This window comes from Tribolium castaneum, chromosome 4 (assembly GCF_031307605.1).
Source record: "Tribolium castaneum strain GA2 chromosome 4, icTriCast1.1, whole genome shotgun sequence".
In the NCBI taxonomy this organism is placed as follows: Eukaryota; Metazoa; Arthropoda; class Insecta; order Coleoptera; family Tenebrionidae; genus Tribolium; species Tribolium castaneum.
Window position 1 is genome coordinate 11,892,656 of NC_087397.1, and position 13,623 is coordinate 11,906,278.

The window sequence follows — 13,623 nt, forward strand, 5'->3', positions numbered from 1 at the left end:
GTAACTCAGTGTGCCATCGAATTTTGAATCTCTTGAATAAAAATGGTGAACAAACATCGTATTTTTCAAAAGTTTACTTGATTAAAAATGAAAATTATGTATCAAAATTTGTTTTTTGCGATTATTTCAAATACTATAAGAGATAGATATAGAAGATGTTAATAGAAGTCTGCTTAAAAATTGATGTTTTTTTGATTGCCATTGAAAAAAAACAGGGTCATTCCATTTGAAAAAACTGTTTTTTAATTATTCTCAATCTTGATGATTTTCAAAAAATCGTAGTAGTCTTGCAATTTGACAGTTGACAATCCTAAAAACTTAAGAATGGCTATGAAATGCAATAAAATAAAATAATTCGCTTATCGTAAAGAGTAATATTTTAAATGAAAATTTGTATAAAATAATTGACATACGTCAAAACCTTTGACAGGTAAATACTAAAAACTACGGTACATTTTACTTAGTTTCAAAAGGCAAATTCAAAATTTCAATAAAAATAGGTGGTTACAATTTAAAATTTTAAAGTTATCGCCAATTTCTCGAAGTTTAAAAATTCAGCCATTTCGAAAATAATTTATTTGAACTCAAAATGGTCGATTTAGAGTATATACAAAAACTTAAAGCTCTAGCTATATTAGAAGTTAAAAAGTTTCTAACGTAGACCCTAAAAGAATCAGCCTGTATGAATAACTGACGATAGCCATTACAAACATGTTGCAAAATAAATAAATAACTTGAGAAAAAAAGACCAAAATCCGGCAGTTTTTCTGACAAATAATTATTTTATGAATTATAAATTGCGAAAGAATAGGCGCAAAAGCTATTAATAAACACTTCTTAATATTAACGGGATGTAAAAATGCCATGCTTTAGTGTGCAATTTGCAGGAAAAAAGTGCTTAGTTCTAATGTAGCTATTCTGTAGGTAAGTATTAAGTGACGAGATATACAATTTACATCCACCGAAATAGCTTGATCGTTATTAAAATACAAAAACTATCAATTTGAACGATCTTGGAACGTTTTAAAGTCTGTAATCAGTCACCTGAGTATTACACAAATTACTGGACATTATAAATATTTCAGCTAAAGTTGAATACTTATATGACACGTTGCAGTGAGTGAATTTAGTACTTGCAAGGAGATATAGTATACAGTTTTAAAGATTTATTTTAGGAATGCCAACAAACACAGTCTTTTGCTTTTACTTCAAATTTTGCAAGTAAATGTTCTAAATTGTATGATTAAAAATGTAAGTATAAGCTTTTACTAAAAGTAAAAGTATATTGGGTGAGTATTTTCTTCAACGTCGAGGTTTTACTCAAAACAAAATGAATGAAAAAAGTAAATGTTTATTGAGCATTTACTCCAAAACTGTTGATGCTAATCAGTACGAGCATCACTTTTTAAAAGTAACAACTCAAACTCGAAACGATGGTGGCTATTGTGAAACAAACTTATAAACAACCTCGCGAACTCTTGAGATAAGATTTTAAGACTTTATATTCGTTTGAACAAAAGATGTTCATGCTTTGGCCAGGTATTTTTTGCCTGAGAACAGCGAAACGCGAGGAGATATCCTAATGTAAATTTACTGAATAATTATTTGTTGCTTTGTTCCATATAATGTAAGTATTCGATGGATGAAGATTTTGTCGGAGGTGATGAGAAAAATAACAACAAAAATAATATTTAAAACAGCATGAATTTTGATAATATTTTTTGAAAGGGGGCAGATTATATGCACACATTCCACATCAAAAGAAATTACGTTATTTTTTTAAATTATAACATTGAATACTTTAGTACAATGATTTATTTTGAGAGTAAATTCTCCAAAAAATTAAAGCATTTGCTCCGAAGTAAAAGCCATAGCAAATGCTTTTACTTTATAATCATGCTTTAAGTAAATAATAAATACTACAAACTTGTATTTTGTTGACTCACGTAAGAGCTCGACACAAAAACGTAAAGCGCTTACACTAATTTTCAGATTATAGGAAAACATTATTATTATGTTATTAGAATTATTATTATTATTAATTATTATATGTATTCAGACAAAATCGCCCAGTTTTTAAAAATGACAACAAGATTTTGAAAATTTGAAAATTTTTAAGCTGTTCATTCCGAAAGTGGTTTTATTTTTCATACGGTCAAAAAAATGATTCATTGTACGACATTCAGAAGTTATTATGGCCACTGATGCATTTTTTACAGTTTGTGGAGCTTTACATATGTATAATAAAACAAAACAAATATTTCTTACACACGTTGCAAATTATTAAACCAAATTTTTGCAGTGGTTTTTCTAATCCAGTTTCTCAACTCGATTGGCGATCACAATTTTCATATTCAGCAGACTGTTTTCCTAAACATCACAGTGTCTTTTAAATTTTTCAAAGTATAGCAGGGGTTCATGGAACATAGATTCAAAACTTTGATTTACTTACTAGTGGTACTTTTCGAAAAAGCTTTCTATTGCGTTCCAAATGAGCTAGTTTCGGCTGCAGTAAGTACCAAACTGTCATTTTAAATCGCTGAAAATTGGTTTCAGGCGCTAAAAATCGCTGATAATGTTTTTGCGTCAAAATGGTACAAATCAAGTGCCACAAAGTGAAAGAAATGTCTAGTAATTGCAATGGGCTGTACTCAGCAAGCCATCATGTTTTCCAGTTTTGGATTGATCAAAATAAATCTTCATTCAAGTGAGTGCAAAAAAATTGAGGCAAAGATATTTTTTTTTCCCTAGATTTCCAAAACAGCACTCTCGTTCTTTGCCTATCTTAATCAATTGTAAAGATAAAAAATTGCACTTTGTGTTATGTTAATGCTTCTAATCACGCAAAAAAATTGCAACTTGATAGTTTTCCGTTTTATTAGTTACTTACCTAAATTATGTCAAAAAATTATGAAACAATTTTGTTTTGGCACAAACTTTTAACGCGACGGTTGTATCAAATTTGAGCTCGTTTTCTGAGTAGAAGTTTGGGTAAAGTTTTAATTCTTTAATAGTGCCGCTCAAAGTGACGAATTATTTAACAAAATTTCTTTACAACATAAAGGAATACTTAATTTAATTCGGTTAGACTCACAATTTTTTAAATACTTGAACCAGACAAAATAAATTTTACATCAAAGAAAACTACCAACTTTCAAAGTTGGGTGTGGTTAACGATTTACATCTAATTGACAACGTCTTTTAGTTCCAATAAAAAATTAAAGACAGCCGACTCCGTATATAATATAACACTTCGTAGTGAGTGAACTTAGTTTGAAATCGTTCGTGGGAAAAAATGTAAGCCATTTATCAGAATTATGTTAAGTTTTGAAGATTTCTTTTAGGTATAACAACAAAGACAGTCTGTTGTATGATCCTTTGAGATTTTTCGGCTTCATAGGTTTCCATCCAATATTTAACTCCTTAATTCTGAAAATCAGTTTTTATTCCACTACAACATTGGGACTTTTCATCTACACTATGGCTATAATAGGTATTGTAAAACCTGAAGAAACAAATAGTTTTTTCACGCTGGAGTGCCTCCAAACTTGTATTTTATTAAGCCATGTAAGAACCAAAACAAATAATTTGAAGCACCATTAATTTATTTCCAGACCATAGGGAAACAAGTAAATTACTACATGAATTCTAACAAAATTGTTAAATTTTTGCAAATGACCACAGAATTTTGGGAATTTGAGACGTTTCAAGGAACAATTCATCCCGAAAGTAACTTTCTTTTCCACACTGTTAGGAAAATGATTCGTTATTACTTCCTGGTGACAACATTCGGTTTCATATTTTTTCTAATTAATCCACCAGTTTGTTATGTTCCCGAAGGATGGGAGCTTTTCTTGCGAATTGTTCGAGCTTTAACATTTTGGAGCTACTACACCAGTACTATGGCCACCGATGCTTTTTTTGTAGCTTGTGGAACGTTATTACTGATACAGTTTAAACTACTGGGGCACAAATTTAAGAATTTGGACACACAAAGTCAGGAAAAGTGGAACAACTTGCGACAAAATGTGAAGCACCAGATTTTTTTACACAGGTAATATTAATAGTATATTAAGTATCAAGAACGGTAAGGACAGTTTACCGATCGAAGACAATTGTTTATTGTTATTATTATTGTCTGAGATCGGCAATTCTTAATGTTAGTAATGCTTATAGCGTTTTTTGTACTATTCTTAATATTTTTTAAAGATTTATTAAATAATGTTAAAATAATTGTCAAAACAATTATGATTACCGTTTGCTACGTTCATGGCGTCGACAAAATTACTTACCGACGCCTAATTTACTTACTGATGCTTTTGGACGTAGCAACTAGTAAACACTAGAGGAACTCTAGGGAGAGTTGGGACACTGAACGTCAAACCGAATCAATTTTGTATTATGTGGATAAGGTAAATATTTCTATCCTTTTTTATTAAAATTTTTGTTAGTAACTTATGTCAGAGGTTTATGTCGAAAATAATTTCAAGGTTATAATTTTTGTCAAATGCATAAAATGACATAATTTTACGTCAAATTTAACCAGGGAAAGAAATTTTGGGATTACTATTTAAAAAAAGAAAATAATTGAATACCTCCCAATTTTAATGTTCACATTTCTGAAATTTTTTAATATTTATTTTAATATTAAATACATAACTTAAAACATACTTCAGTGCTAAAAATGGTTTTCTTTCTGTCACAATTTTTAGTTAAACATCTCGTCCCAAAAATTGGTCATCAAGACCACTTCATATTTTCTGTCGTCTTTTTAAATTTTCTAAAAAATGATATTAAAGGTGTTCTCGTATGAAAAACGTAACAAAATCGTGAATTCCCAATAACTTTATAACTTGAAACAGAATCTAAAGTTTACGTAGATGCTAAAGGCGACCAAGGAGTAACAGGTTCAACTTTCCTAAAAATTAGAACCAATTTTGGGTTCAAGTACCTACGTATTTTGTAAATGCATAGACAAATTCTCAAAATCTCATAGATTTTGTACATAACATTATTTAGACAATCCACTTTTCCAAATGCTTGTTAATAATAAACGTAAAACTTGGCAGGAAAGGTTCAATTTCTCTCTCTTTCATCGATGATTACCATTTCCTAAAGTTAAGGAAAAAATGTTTATGATGAAGAGTTTAGACGCAAAATTCATGGATTTACAAAGAAATCTCTTTTAAAATTTGGAGTTTATACAGCGTGCTCAAAAACTGGCGCACCAACTCAATGGTGTGTGGTAGAGAACTGGTTACATATAAAGGTAAAAATAGTAAAAAAAATTCTTTGTATTAAAGTTATTGATAAATAATAAATGATATGTGGCAACGTTGTCTAACAGTCATGATCGCAATAGAATTTGATCAACAATAAAAATAAATTATTTTTGAAACGGTTTCCTAGGAAATAATTCCCAGCGTTGGCACATCTACAAACTGTGATTTTTTTGATGAATTTTTATTTTTTTAAATTAAAAAAACTGCTAAAATATAATAGTAAATTTAAAAATAATTATTCATCGTTTTGTTACGGAACGATCACCTGGTATGAAACATAAAAACATAAAAAAATAATGAAAACTAAAGAAGTTAACACAATAAGTTTGTGTAGCTCCAGATTTTTTAAAATATGACTTTAGGAATTTTTTCAACATTTTTTCCGTAATCTGCACTTGCTTCTCAATAACATACCACTGAGTTGGTGCGCCAGTTTTTGAGTACCCTGTATAAAAAAAACAGTGAATTGACGACGACTGCCAGTCTAAACCATTTCTAAACGCAGTTAGTCGACGAAAAATGGAAACATTTTTTGACAAATTTATTTGACTTTTCGTCAAATTTCAAGTGTAACACCACTGATTTCTATCCCAATTTGTTTTTTTACACAATCCAACCGACGTATATAAAACAAAATTTTGGAAATTGACATTCAGTGTCTCAACTCTCCCAATATAGGAACTCTAGACAAAATTACTTACCGACGCCTAATTTACTTACTGATGCCTTTGGACGTAGCAACTAGTAAACACCAGATACTTGAAAACAGGCGTAGTAAACAATCAAATAAAGCTCAATCGTGCAAAAAGTGTTATTACTTTAACTAAAGTTGAATATTTGTTTGTAGAAGTTGCAAATTGTTGAACCAAATTTTCGCAGTGGTTTTTCTGATCCAGTTTCTCAACTCGATAGCCGCACTGGCGATCTCTATTTTCATCTTCAGCAAACCGTAATTATTTAAACCATTCCGATTTTTTTATTTTTTAAGTATTTCAGAGGTTCTTGGAACAACAGATTTAAAACCTTGTTTTACCTAGTGGTGGTACTGTTCGAAAATGCTTTCTATTGCGTTCCTGCTGAGCTAGTTTCAGCTGAAGTAAGTAAAAGCAACAATCATTTTAATTGCTGAAAATAGATTTCAGGCTCTAAAGATTTGTGATCAACTTTTTGCGTCAAAATGGTACGAATCAAATGTTGCACAGTTCAGGAAATCTCTTGTAATCGTGTTGTGTTGTACCCAAAAAGTGATCAAATTTTCAAGCTTTGGCTTGGTTGAAATGAATCTCCAGACGTTCGTTTTGGTGAGTGGGACAGTACCTACCGAAGAAATTTTTAATTTCACTTTCAGATTTCCAAAACGGCTCTTTCCTTCTACGCGTTCCTTAACCAACTGAAACGCTGAAAAATTCCATCTTTGCGTAAAATTTACTTTTGTAATTGTGTTCGTTACCATCATGCCTTGCATGAATATGTAAACTACGCTAAGTAAAGCCAGAAACTGGAGTAAATTTACTGAAACGCTTTTAAACACCTGCACCAACTCATCTAATTTTTAATCATGAGATGCTTATGGCCAAAGTTTTAAACAGAAGGAATTTCGATATGAATTTATTTTACGACAGTAATCAAAGACGCCTGGAATTTTTAATAATGTCATTTCGTTCTGACAGTTTGTGCTTGTGTTATTATTTTGCACGCTTGTAGAGAATTGGACCAAAAGTAGGTAAAATAAAGTTACAATGCTTGTTTCCAATAAACTTGTAAAAATTGGTTGTGTAGTTTGATCGTAGGTAAAACTTTTGTTGCAGGTAGTTAGTGTTGGTAGTTTGATTTGCTGCCATGCCTAAGAGGAGCTACACGTAAGTTGTGACTCCATTTAAAGCTTTCTAGGTTACTTATTGAGTAGTTATTTATCGTTAACTCTACCACTGCCCTACATCGCCCGAATTTTCCTCGGGAAACATCAATTCGCGGTTTCATTAAAATTTAACATCTTTTGAAGACGCCGCTTTGTCCTTAGACGTTTTGTTCAAACTTGAGATTAAAAATAGTTGCAAGTTGTAATATCGGACGGCTTCTTCGCAAGCAAATGAGACGTCTGTGTCATGGGTTTTCCATCTCCGAGATCCGAATCTTTCCGGTGACCGGAAACCTTTCGACCGACCTTTTTTGTTCTCTTTCATTATCGACGAGTTCCGATTGAGTGCTTTCGCGACAAACTTTGGAAGTTGGGCAACCTTCGAGGGCTAATTAATTAAAGAAAATTCAATCACTTTTTACAGGAGAAAATATTGTGTAAAACGCTTTAGTCTTGTTTGTTTGCGACATTTCCGCTGTCGGCTTGTTTCTCCTTGCGATTTCCGAACCAAAAACGTAATTAGCGATTCCCACTGACGCAAGCAAATTGTAAATAAAACCTTGAACTTCAACCGTTTTAAGAATGGTAAAATCGTACGTTGGCTCGCAGAAATTAAGCGTTCACACCTGCTAATTTGAAGAAAAGTGGCGACAATCTTGTCTGCCGATCAGGACACTCCTTTAGGTCAACTCTTGACCTTAACTTTTCAATGAATATTGATCAATCGGTTTAATAATCCCCTAGAAATACACGGCAAGCGGACCGTATTTGGTAACATGTCGAAGTGCGAAAATTAGTTTGACGACATTGATCTTGATTTTACCAAAAAAACGGCTTACTCGGCGAGGCAAATTGAGAAACCTTGAAGACTTCAATTATTTTCTCTAGGACACTAAATTAACGTACAAACACATGTTTGTCGACGATTTTGGTAGGACTGAAACAACGCTCGTTTAATTTTATTCTAATGAAATCGTGTCATTGAATAAAATGACAATTTTCCGTAAAAAACGATATTGCCGGCGTTACGTATTGTCCATTGACCTAAATAAACATATTTCGGTCCAAAATTGATATTTTTGGATGCTAGGATTGGATGTTATTTAAAGTTTCGACAATAGCGTGTAACGAAGTTAATTTAGGATTATGTCTAATCAAACTTTGTGCAAATCTATCCGATTTGAGTCATCTGACAACAATAATTCCTGCAAGTTTTCTCCCGAAACTCGATTAAGTTGACAGATGCGTCTCCGGAGATGTTTCCAAAGCAGTATAATTCGACTTTGCTTTAATGATATGGATATAACTATATTTTAAGAGATTGTTTCAAAACGGAAAATAGAAAGCATTTTAATTCCAGCTACAGTTAAATTCGTTTTATCGTAACTGTAAACGGTATCCTTATTATACAGATAAATTCATAATACGCTTCCGAAATTGTCCACTTTTAATAGCTTTTCAAATAGCGAAAAACGTGCGTCGAGTTTGTGTCCTAATCTCTGGGAAATATTAAAAATGACCAAAAGCATTGTTCTCTTCGAAAACTCAAAAACATCAATGTTTGTGCATATACTTTTCTACGCCTTTAGAACCCTGTTGAGTTATTAAAAGTGCAAAAATCGGCATTTGGATTAATTGTTGAATATTTGATTTTTATCGAGAGTGTTGATATCTAGAGGTTAGAACGAGTTTAAAGTTTAAAGTCCTTTACATCGTTGTAACAACGGGTGCTTTCTGAACAACCTTGAGATCTGGCAAATCTTGATATATTACGCGGATCCTTTTCTTCCATCTGCCTGAATGAAAAGTTACAGTTTAATGTTACCATTATTTCCTCTTTTCCCGACACAGTCTCCAACAATAATTAATTTGTTTGGTTTATGTGTTTTTTCCTATGTGCCTATCCTAAATTTTGCAATTTTTTTACTTACCGACTTTAGGACACCATTTTGCAAAACTCTTTCGGTTCTTTTTATCACACGGTAGAGACCCAGCTCCACTAACTACGGCTCCTTTACTTGAAATTAAATAGGAATAATGACTTAATTATATTTTTGTTGTATTTTCCCGTTGTTAATTTGCTCTTTTAAATACGTAATGTTTTAAATTAAATTGCAGATTTTTTATTAGCTTTTTAACCCTTCCAAAGTGGGGTTAATTCGGTCAAGGTCCTTTTATGCAAACTTTTTTTATCTGTTTTTTCATATTATTTTAGTTAGAGCAGAACTATTAGACACCCTATCTATTATCATATTAGTTAATAAAAAAAAAGAGCGAACATTTCCCGTCTTCGTTCCGAATACAATCCGATCTATTTCTACAGCATCTTCTTCTTTCATGATAGCTTATACAGGGTGTATCAGAAATACGTGTCTTAATTTTAACATGTAACAGAACTCAACAAATAAAACATTTTTTCTACTTGTAATTTTTCAATAAAAAATTTGCAAATTTACTTAAAATTTGGAAACAGATAACATACTCAAACGTGTACGTACCCTCCTATGAGTATAAAATCAAAAAATAAAACTATTTACGTTGTGATAAAAACGGATAATTTAAGCAATTTAAAACAACAATAAAAATTGTTGCTAAGGAAACAAACTAATTATTAAACATTGAGTGGCTCGTTTGCACAAAAAAGAGGATGAAAACGTTATATATAAAAGTATTTGATGAGTTTTCTTACGTGGTAAAATTAACACACGTATTTCTGATACAGCCTAGCCTGTATTATGATACTATGTGTCTATCGAGGAGAATCACGAGCACGACCATCAGTCCTGAATTAACAGGACAGTAAAGTTAGCAGAATTTGATTAACAAACGTATTTTGGTAACAAATGGAAATGCACTTGGGATCTTAATTGGACTTTCATTATACTATAAACTAGTACATTACCAGTATAAAAAATTAAGTATACACAATTTATATAGAAATATGCAAACTCTTATTGTTTCATTTTTTAACAAATATCTACACATTATAATAATGTATCACTACAGACAGATTTACTTACTTTTATCTTCATTTCCAACTTGATTTATTATGAAAAACTTTTTTTTCTCTTTATTAAATGCCAAACCAGCATACATCTTTTTGGAAATGTGTTTATAATCAGGTTTAACGAATTTAGTATAATACTACTGCTTTTGTTTTAAATTCGTTTTATAGTCTTTTGCAGACTTGCAGTTCATTTTATATCTCTTTTTAATTTTTTTATTCCAAGCTTTACTGCATGTTACGAAGTAACCTGTAATTATATGCCAAAGTATACAAGACGTGATTGAGAAGAACGAAGACTGGACTAATTTTAAATGGAGTTGCCAACGTTGAAACAATTTGCCAACTGATTTTAATTCCGGATGGACTTTACATTACGTACTCCGATTTGGGGTGAACAATACTCCTTGTTCTTAAATTTCTTCAATTAACGTCATACAACGAAAATTCTTTCTGTTTTGTGACACTGACAATTCATTATAACAACGTTTTACTATAGCAAACGTTGCGAATATGCTGGTTAATTTCAAAATTGGATAGTTATAAAATACAATATGTTGAGTTATTTTCAAATTCAAAATATATTAAAGTAACCACTATCAGCCAAAATTGCACTTCCTGGAAACTCTTTAGATGCTGGACATTCACTGATGTAAGTGTTCTTAAATCAAGAAATAAGTTTCTTAATTTTTTCTTCTTCTTCTGCAAACAGTTGCTTCAGGTTTGTTACATAACCTTTTAAAATCTAACATACGTAAAACTCTTTATCATTCCAATTTGTCTCAATTCATCTACCATAAGTATTTGGCCTAAATCAATAAGAAGTTTTTCAAGAACTCAAATTATTGTTTAAAGTTGCGTTATTTTATCATTTACGTCCTCAAACACAATAACATTCAACATAAATATGTTCCTTGTATGATTATTTTAACATATGTTTGACGTAGAAGGTTTTACGTCAGAGTTTGCTAAAAGTTTGACTTAGAAAGGCTGTACGACAAATTTGACTTCTAGATCGATATCTGTAATGGGTTTATTTTCCTTTAATAACTTTTACAGAGTGCTCTAGTCCAGCTTTCGTTTTCTGTGGCTCAGTTATTAGTAAAGTTGGAATTTTGATATTTGGTACACCTTATTTATTTATACTCGAGAACGCATTTCAGGAAAATATTTTTGATTATATAGTGTTTTTAAAAAGTATATGTAATGGCATGCTGTTTTTAGAGTCTTCGATACTTAAAATTTACGATTTTTTTCTTGTATAAGAAAGTTTTGACAACTTGCAGTACGAAACGTCAGATCATTTTTAACAGATTAATACCCAGTTTCTGAAAACATTTTTATCGGAGAGATAAAATTTAACTGATGTTTATTTACCTCGTTTTCACTCGTGGTTAATATATCACTCATGAAATAAATCGTCCGATTTACATTCAAACTCGTTAAATAAATAACTATTTTGAAATCGGTTTAGGGATTACTGTTAAAAAATTAAAACCAAAAAACTCGGTTTGACACCTTTCGTTTTAAAAATTAATAAAAAATACAAACAGTGTTTTTTTGATATAACATTATTATTGCTAGGTTCTTATTGAACAAGGACTAACAGACTTATTAATTACTATAGTAAAATTGACACGAGGGTTTGCGGGTAGGGATGTGCTTCTCCCTTTTGTTATTCATGACATAATGACTAAAAATTCAGTTATAAGAGTGTAAACACAACCTAACTTTTAAATCCTAACTTCTTGCGTGACATTTCGCGTCAAAATCTCTTGAGATAATGTATGCATGATTATGAGTGATTCTCAACAATTTTATTCATGTGCCCAATTTTTGAAAATTTATGCTTTTTCGGTGGTTTACTTTTTGGAAAACGGCAACTGAATCAGTAATTCAATCCGGCTCGAAGGACCATGAATGAGTATTGAACTTAACGTCGAATTCTTACTCATTCAGCTACAGTTTTAGTATTTTGTTTTGCTTTTTAAGACGTCAAATATTCTGGTTCAGAAGTAACATTTTACATTTTACATCGAAATTTTCTACACAGGGTGTTTTTTGAGCTTTACCATGTGGATCTCAATTATTAAAAGAGATACGAAGTCGGTTAAATTAGGGCGAAATTGTGCATTTTTATGTTCAGCAATTATCTGAAAAAAAAAGTTTAACAATAATAATAATAATAATTTTCAGTAATACCTTAATAATGTCTGAAAAAAATTTTAAAAATACAAAAAGCAAATATAGTCTCTATAATAAAAATCAAAGTAGTGCTGTCACTCTTACATCAAGAACGCTTTGGAAAACACGATGACAGATTAAGATTCCCTGTAAAAAAAGTGCCTGAAGGACGTCCTACTTAAAAACTTATAGTTCTTTTCGTTTAAAAAATAAAAAAAATACAAATTTTCGATTTTTCCCAATAATTTAAAAAAATTAAAAAGAATACTTCAAATTTTTTTCAGATAATTGTTTAGCATATAAATGTGCAACTTTGCTCTAACTTGACCACCTTCGTATCTCTTAAAATAACTGAGATTATCATGATGGAGCTCGCAAAGCAAACGTCTTGTAGAAATTTCTCCTATGAATGAAAATTCTAATATATACAGTGTGATTCAAAAGTCTCTAACCATCTCTTATTCAACTGAGTTAAAAGTAAGTAACTTAGTTAGGGTAGGTAACTACTAAATATTCGTTGGGAGGACCAACAATTTTGAAAAAATGTAGAAACCTTCAATCCAATGTAGTTTTTTGCAGTTAAAGTTTTAAAAAACTCTAGATTTCACGCGATTCCGGGTGTTTTCTGGGAGCCCGGAATTACCCCGAGCGTCCAGAATCGACCGAGCAAAGTGTTGAGCTTTGACGATGGCTTTCGCGTTGTGATTTTTTTGCCGGATTCTTGTTCATTTCGAGTGTTTCCTTGCGATAAATTCGGTATTTTGCTAAATGATGGTGATTTGTAGTGGTAGCAAAGTATAATGCCTGTGGAGTCCGGGCCATCTGCGGCTCCGGGTCCATCGTTGTAAAAGTTATCCATGGGTCGCGGATTCTGGCATTGTAATGAGAGCCGCAGCCGCGGGTTGCGCGCGCGCCCCCTGACTGCTCGGCCTTCGCTCGCACACAGCAGGAACCAGCAGAAAGCAGAACCAGATCACTTGAAGTCGTTCACTTGCTTGCTGCGGTGTTCAACGTCTTTTTCGTTTCGTGGTTTCGTGCATCTCACGTGGCAACGCAGCAGGAGCAATAGTGCCATGGAATTCCTGCAGTATTGTGTCTTAGTGCACGGCCGGCTTTAGTGAAGTAGTACTTGGTGTTGAGTGCGTGTGACTCGATTCGACTTCTGCAGCGGATACCGGCGACGACGACGGCACCTCCTCCTGCTCCTGCATGAGATCCTGCAGCAGCGGCTGACGCGCTTCGCCTCTTTCGCCGGTAAGTCTCCTGCGGAGGAGTCTCCAGCGATCGATGCTGCT

General features: G+C 32.2%; 1 protein-coding gene across 6 annotated transcripts in view; it reads left to right on the plus strand.

Moving 5' to 3' along the window:
- The first annotated feature begins 1,139 nt into the window (after positions 1 to 1,139).
- The window catches only part of msi (musashi), a 54,722-nt gene continuing 42,238 nt past the window's right edge, over positions 1,140 to 13,623 (plus strand). For 2 of the 6 annotated variants that reach the window (XR_010333862.1, XM_064356378.1), the window contains exons 1-9: positions 1,140 to 1,251; positions 3,206 to 3,297; positions 3,345 to 3,567; positions 3,615 to 4,054; positions 6,130 to 6,231; positions 6,279 to 6,378; positions 6,425 to 6,583; positions 6,631 to 7,001; positions 7,073 to 7,141. Coding sequence is in view for 2 of the 6 variants with exons in the window: in XM_064356378.1 (XP_064212448.1) it covers positions 7,122 to 7,141 (20 nt within the window). In the remaining 4 variants the exon portion in view is untranslated. Of the gene's footprint in view, positions 1,252 to 3,205; positions 3,298 to 3,344; positions 3,568 to 3,614; positions 4,055 to 6,129; positions 6,232 to 6,278; positions 6,379 to 6,424; positions 6,584 to 6,630; positions 7,002 to 7,072; positions 7,142 to 13,262; positions 13,583 to 13,623 lie in introns of those variants that run through there. The other 4 variants (XM_064356380.1, XM_064356381.1, XM_064356377.1 and 1 more) reach the window with 3 other exon arrangements.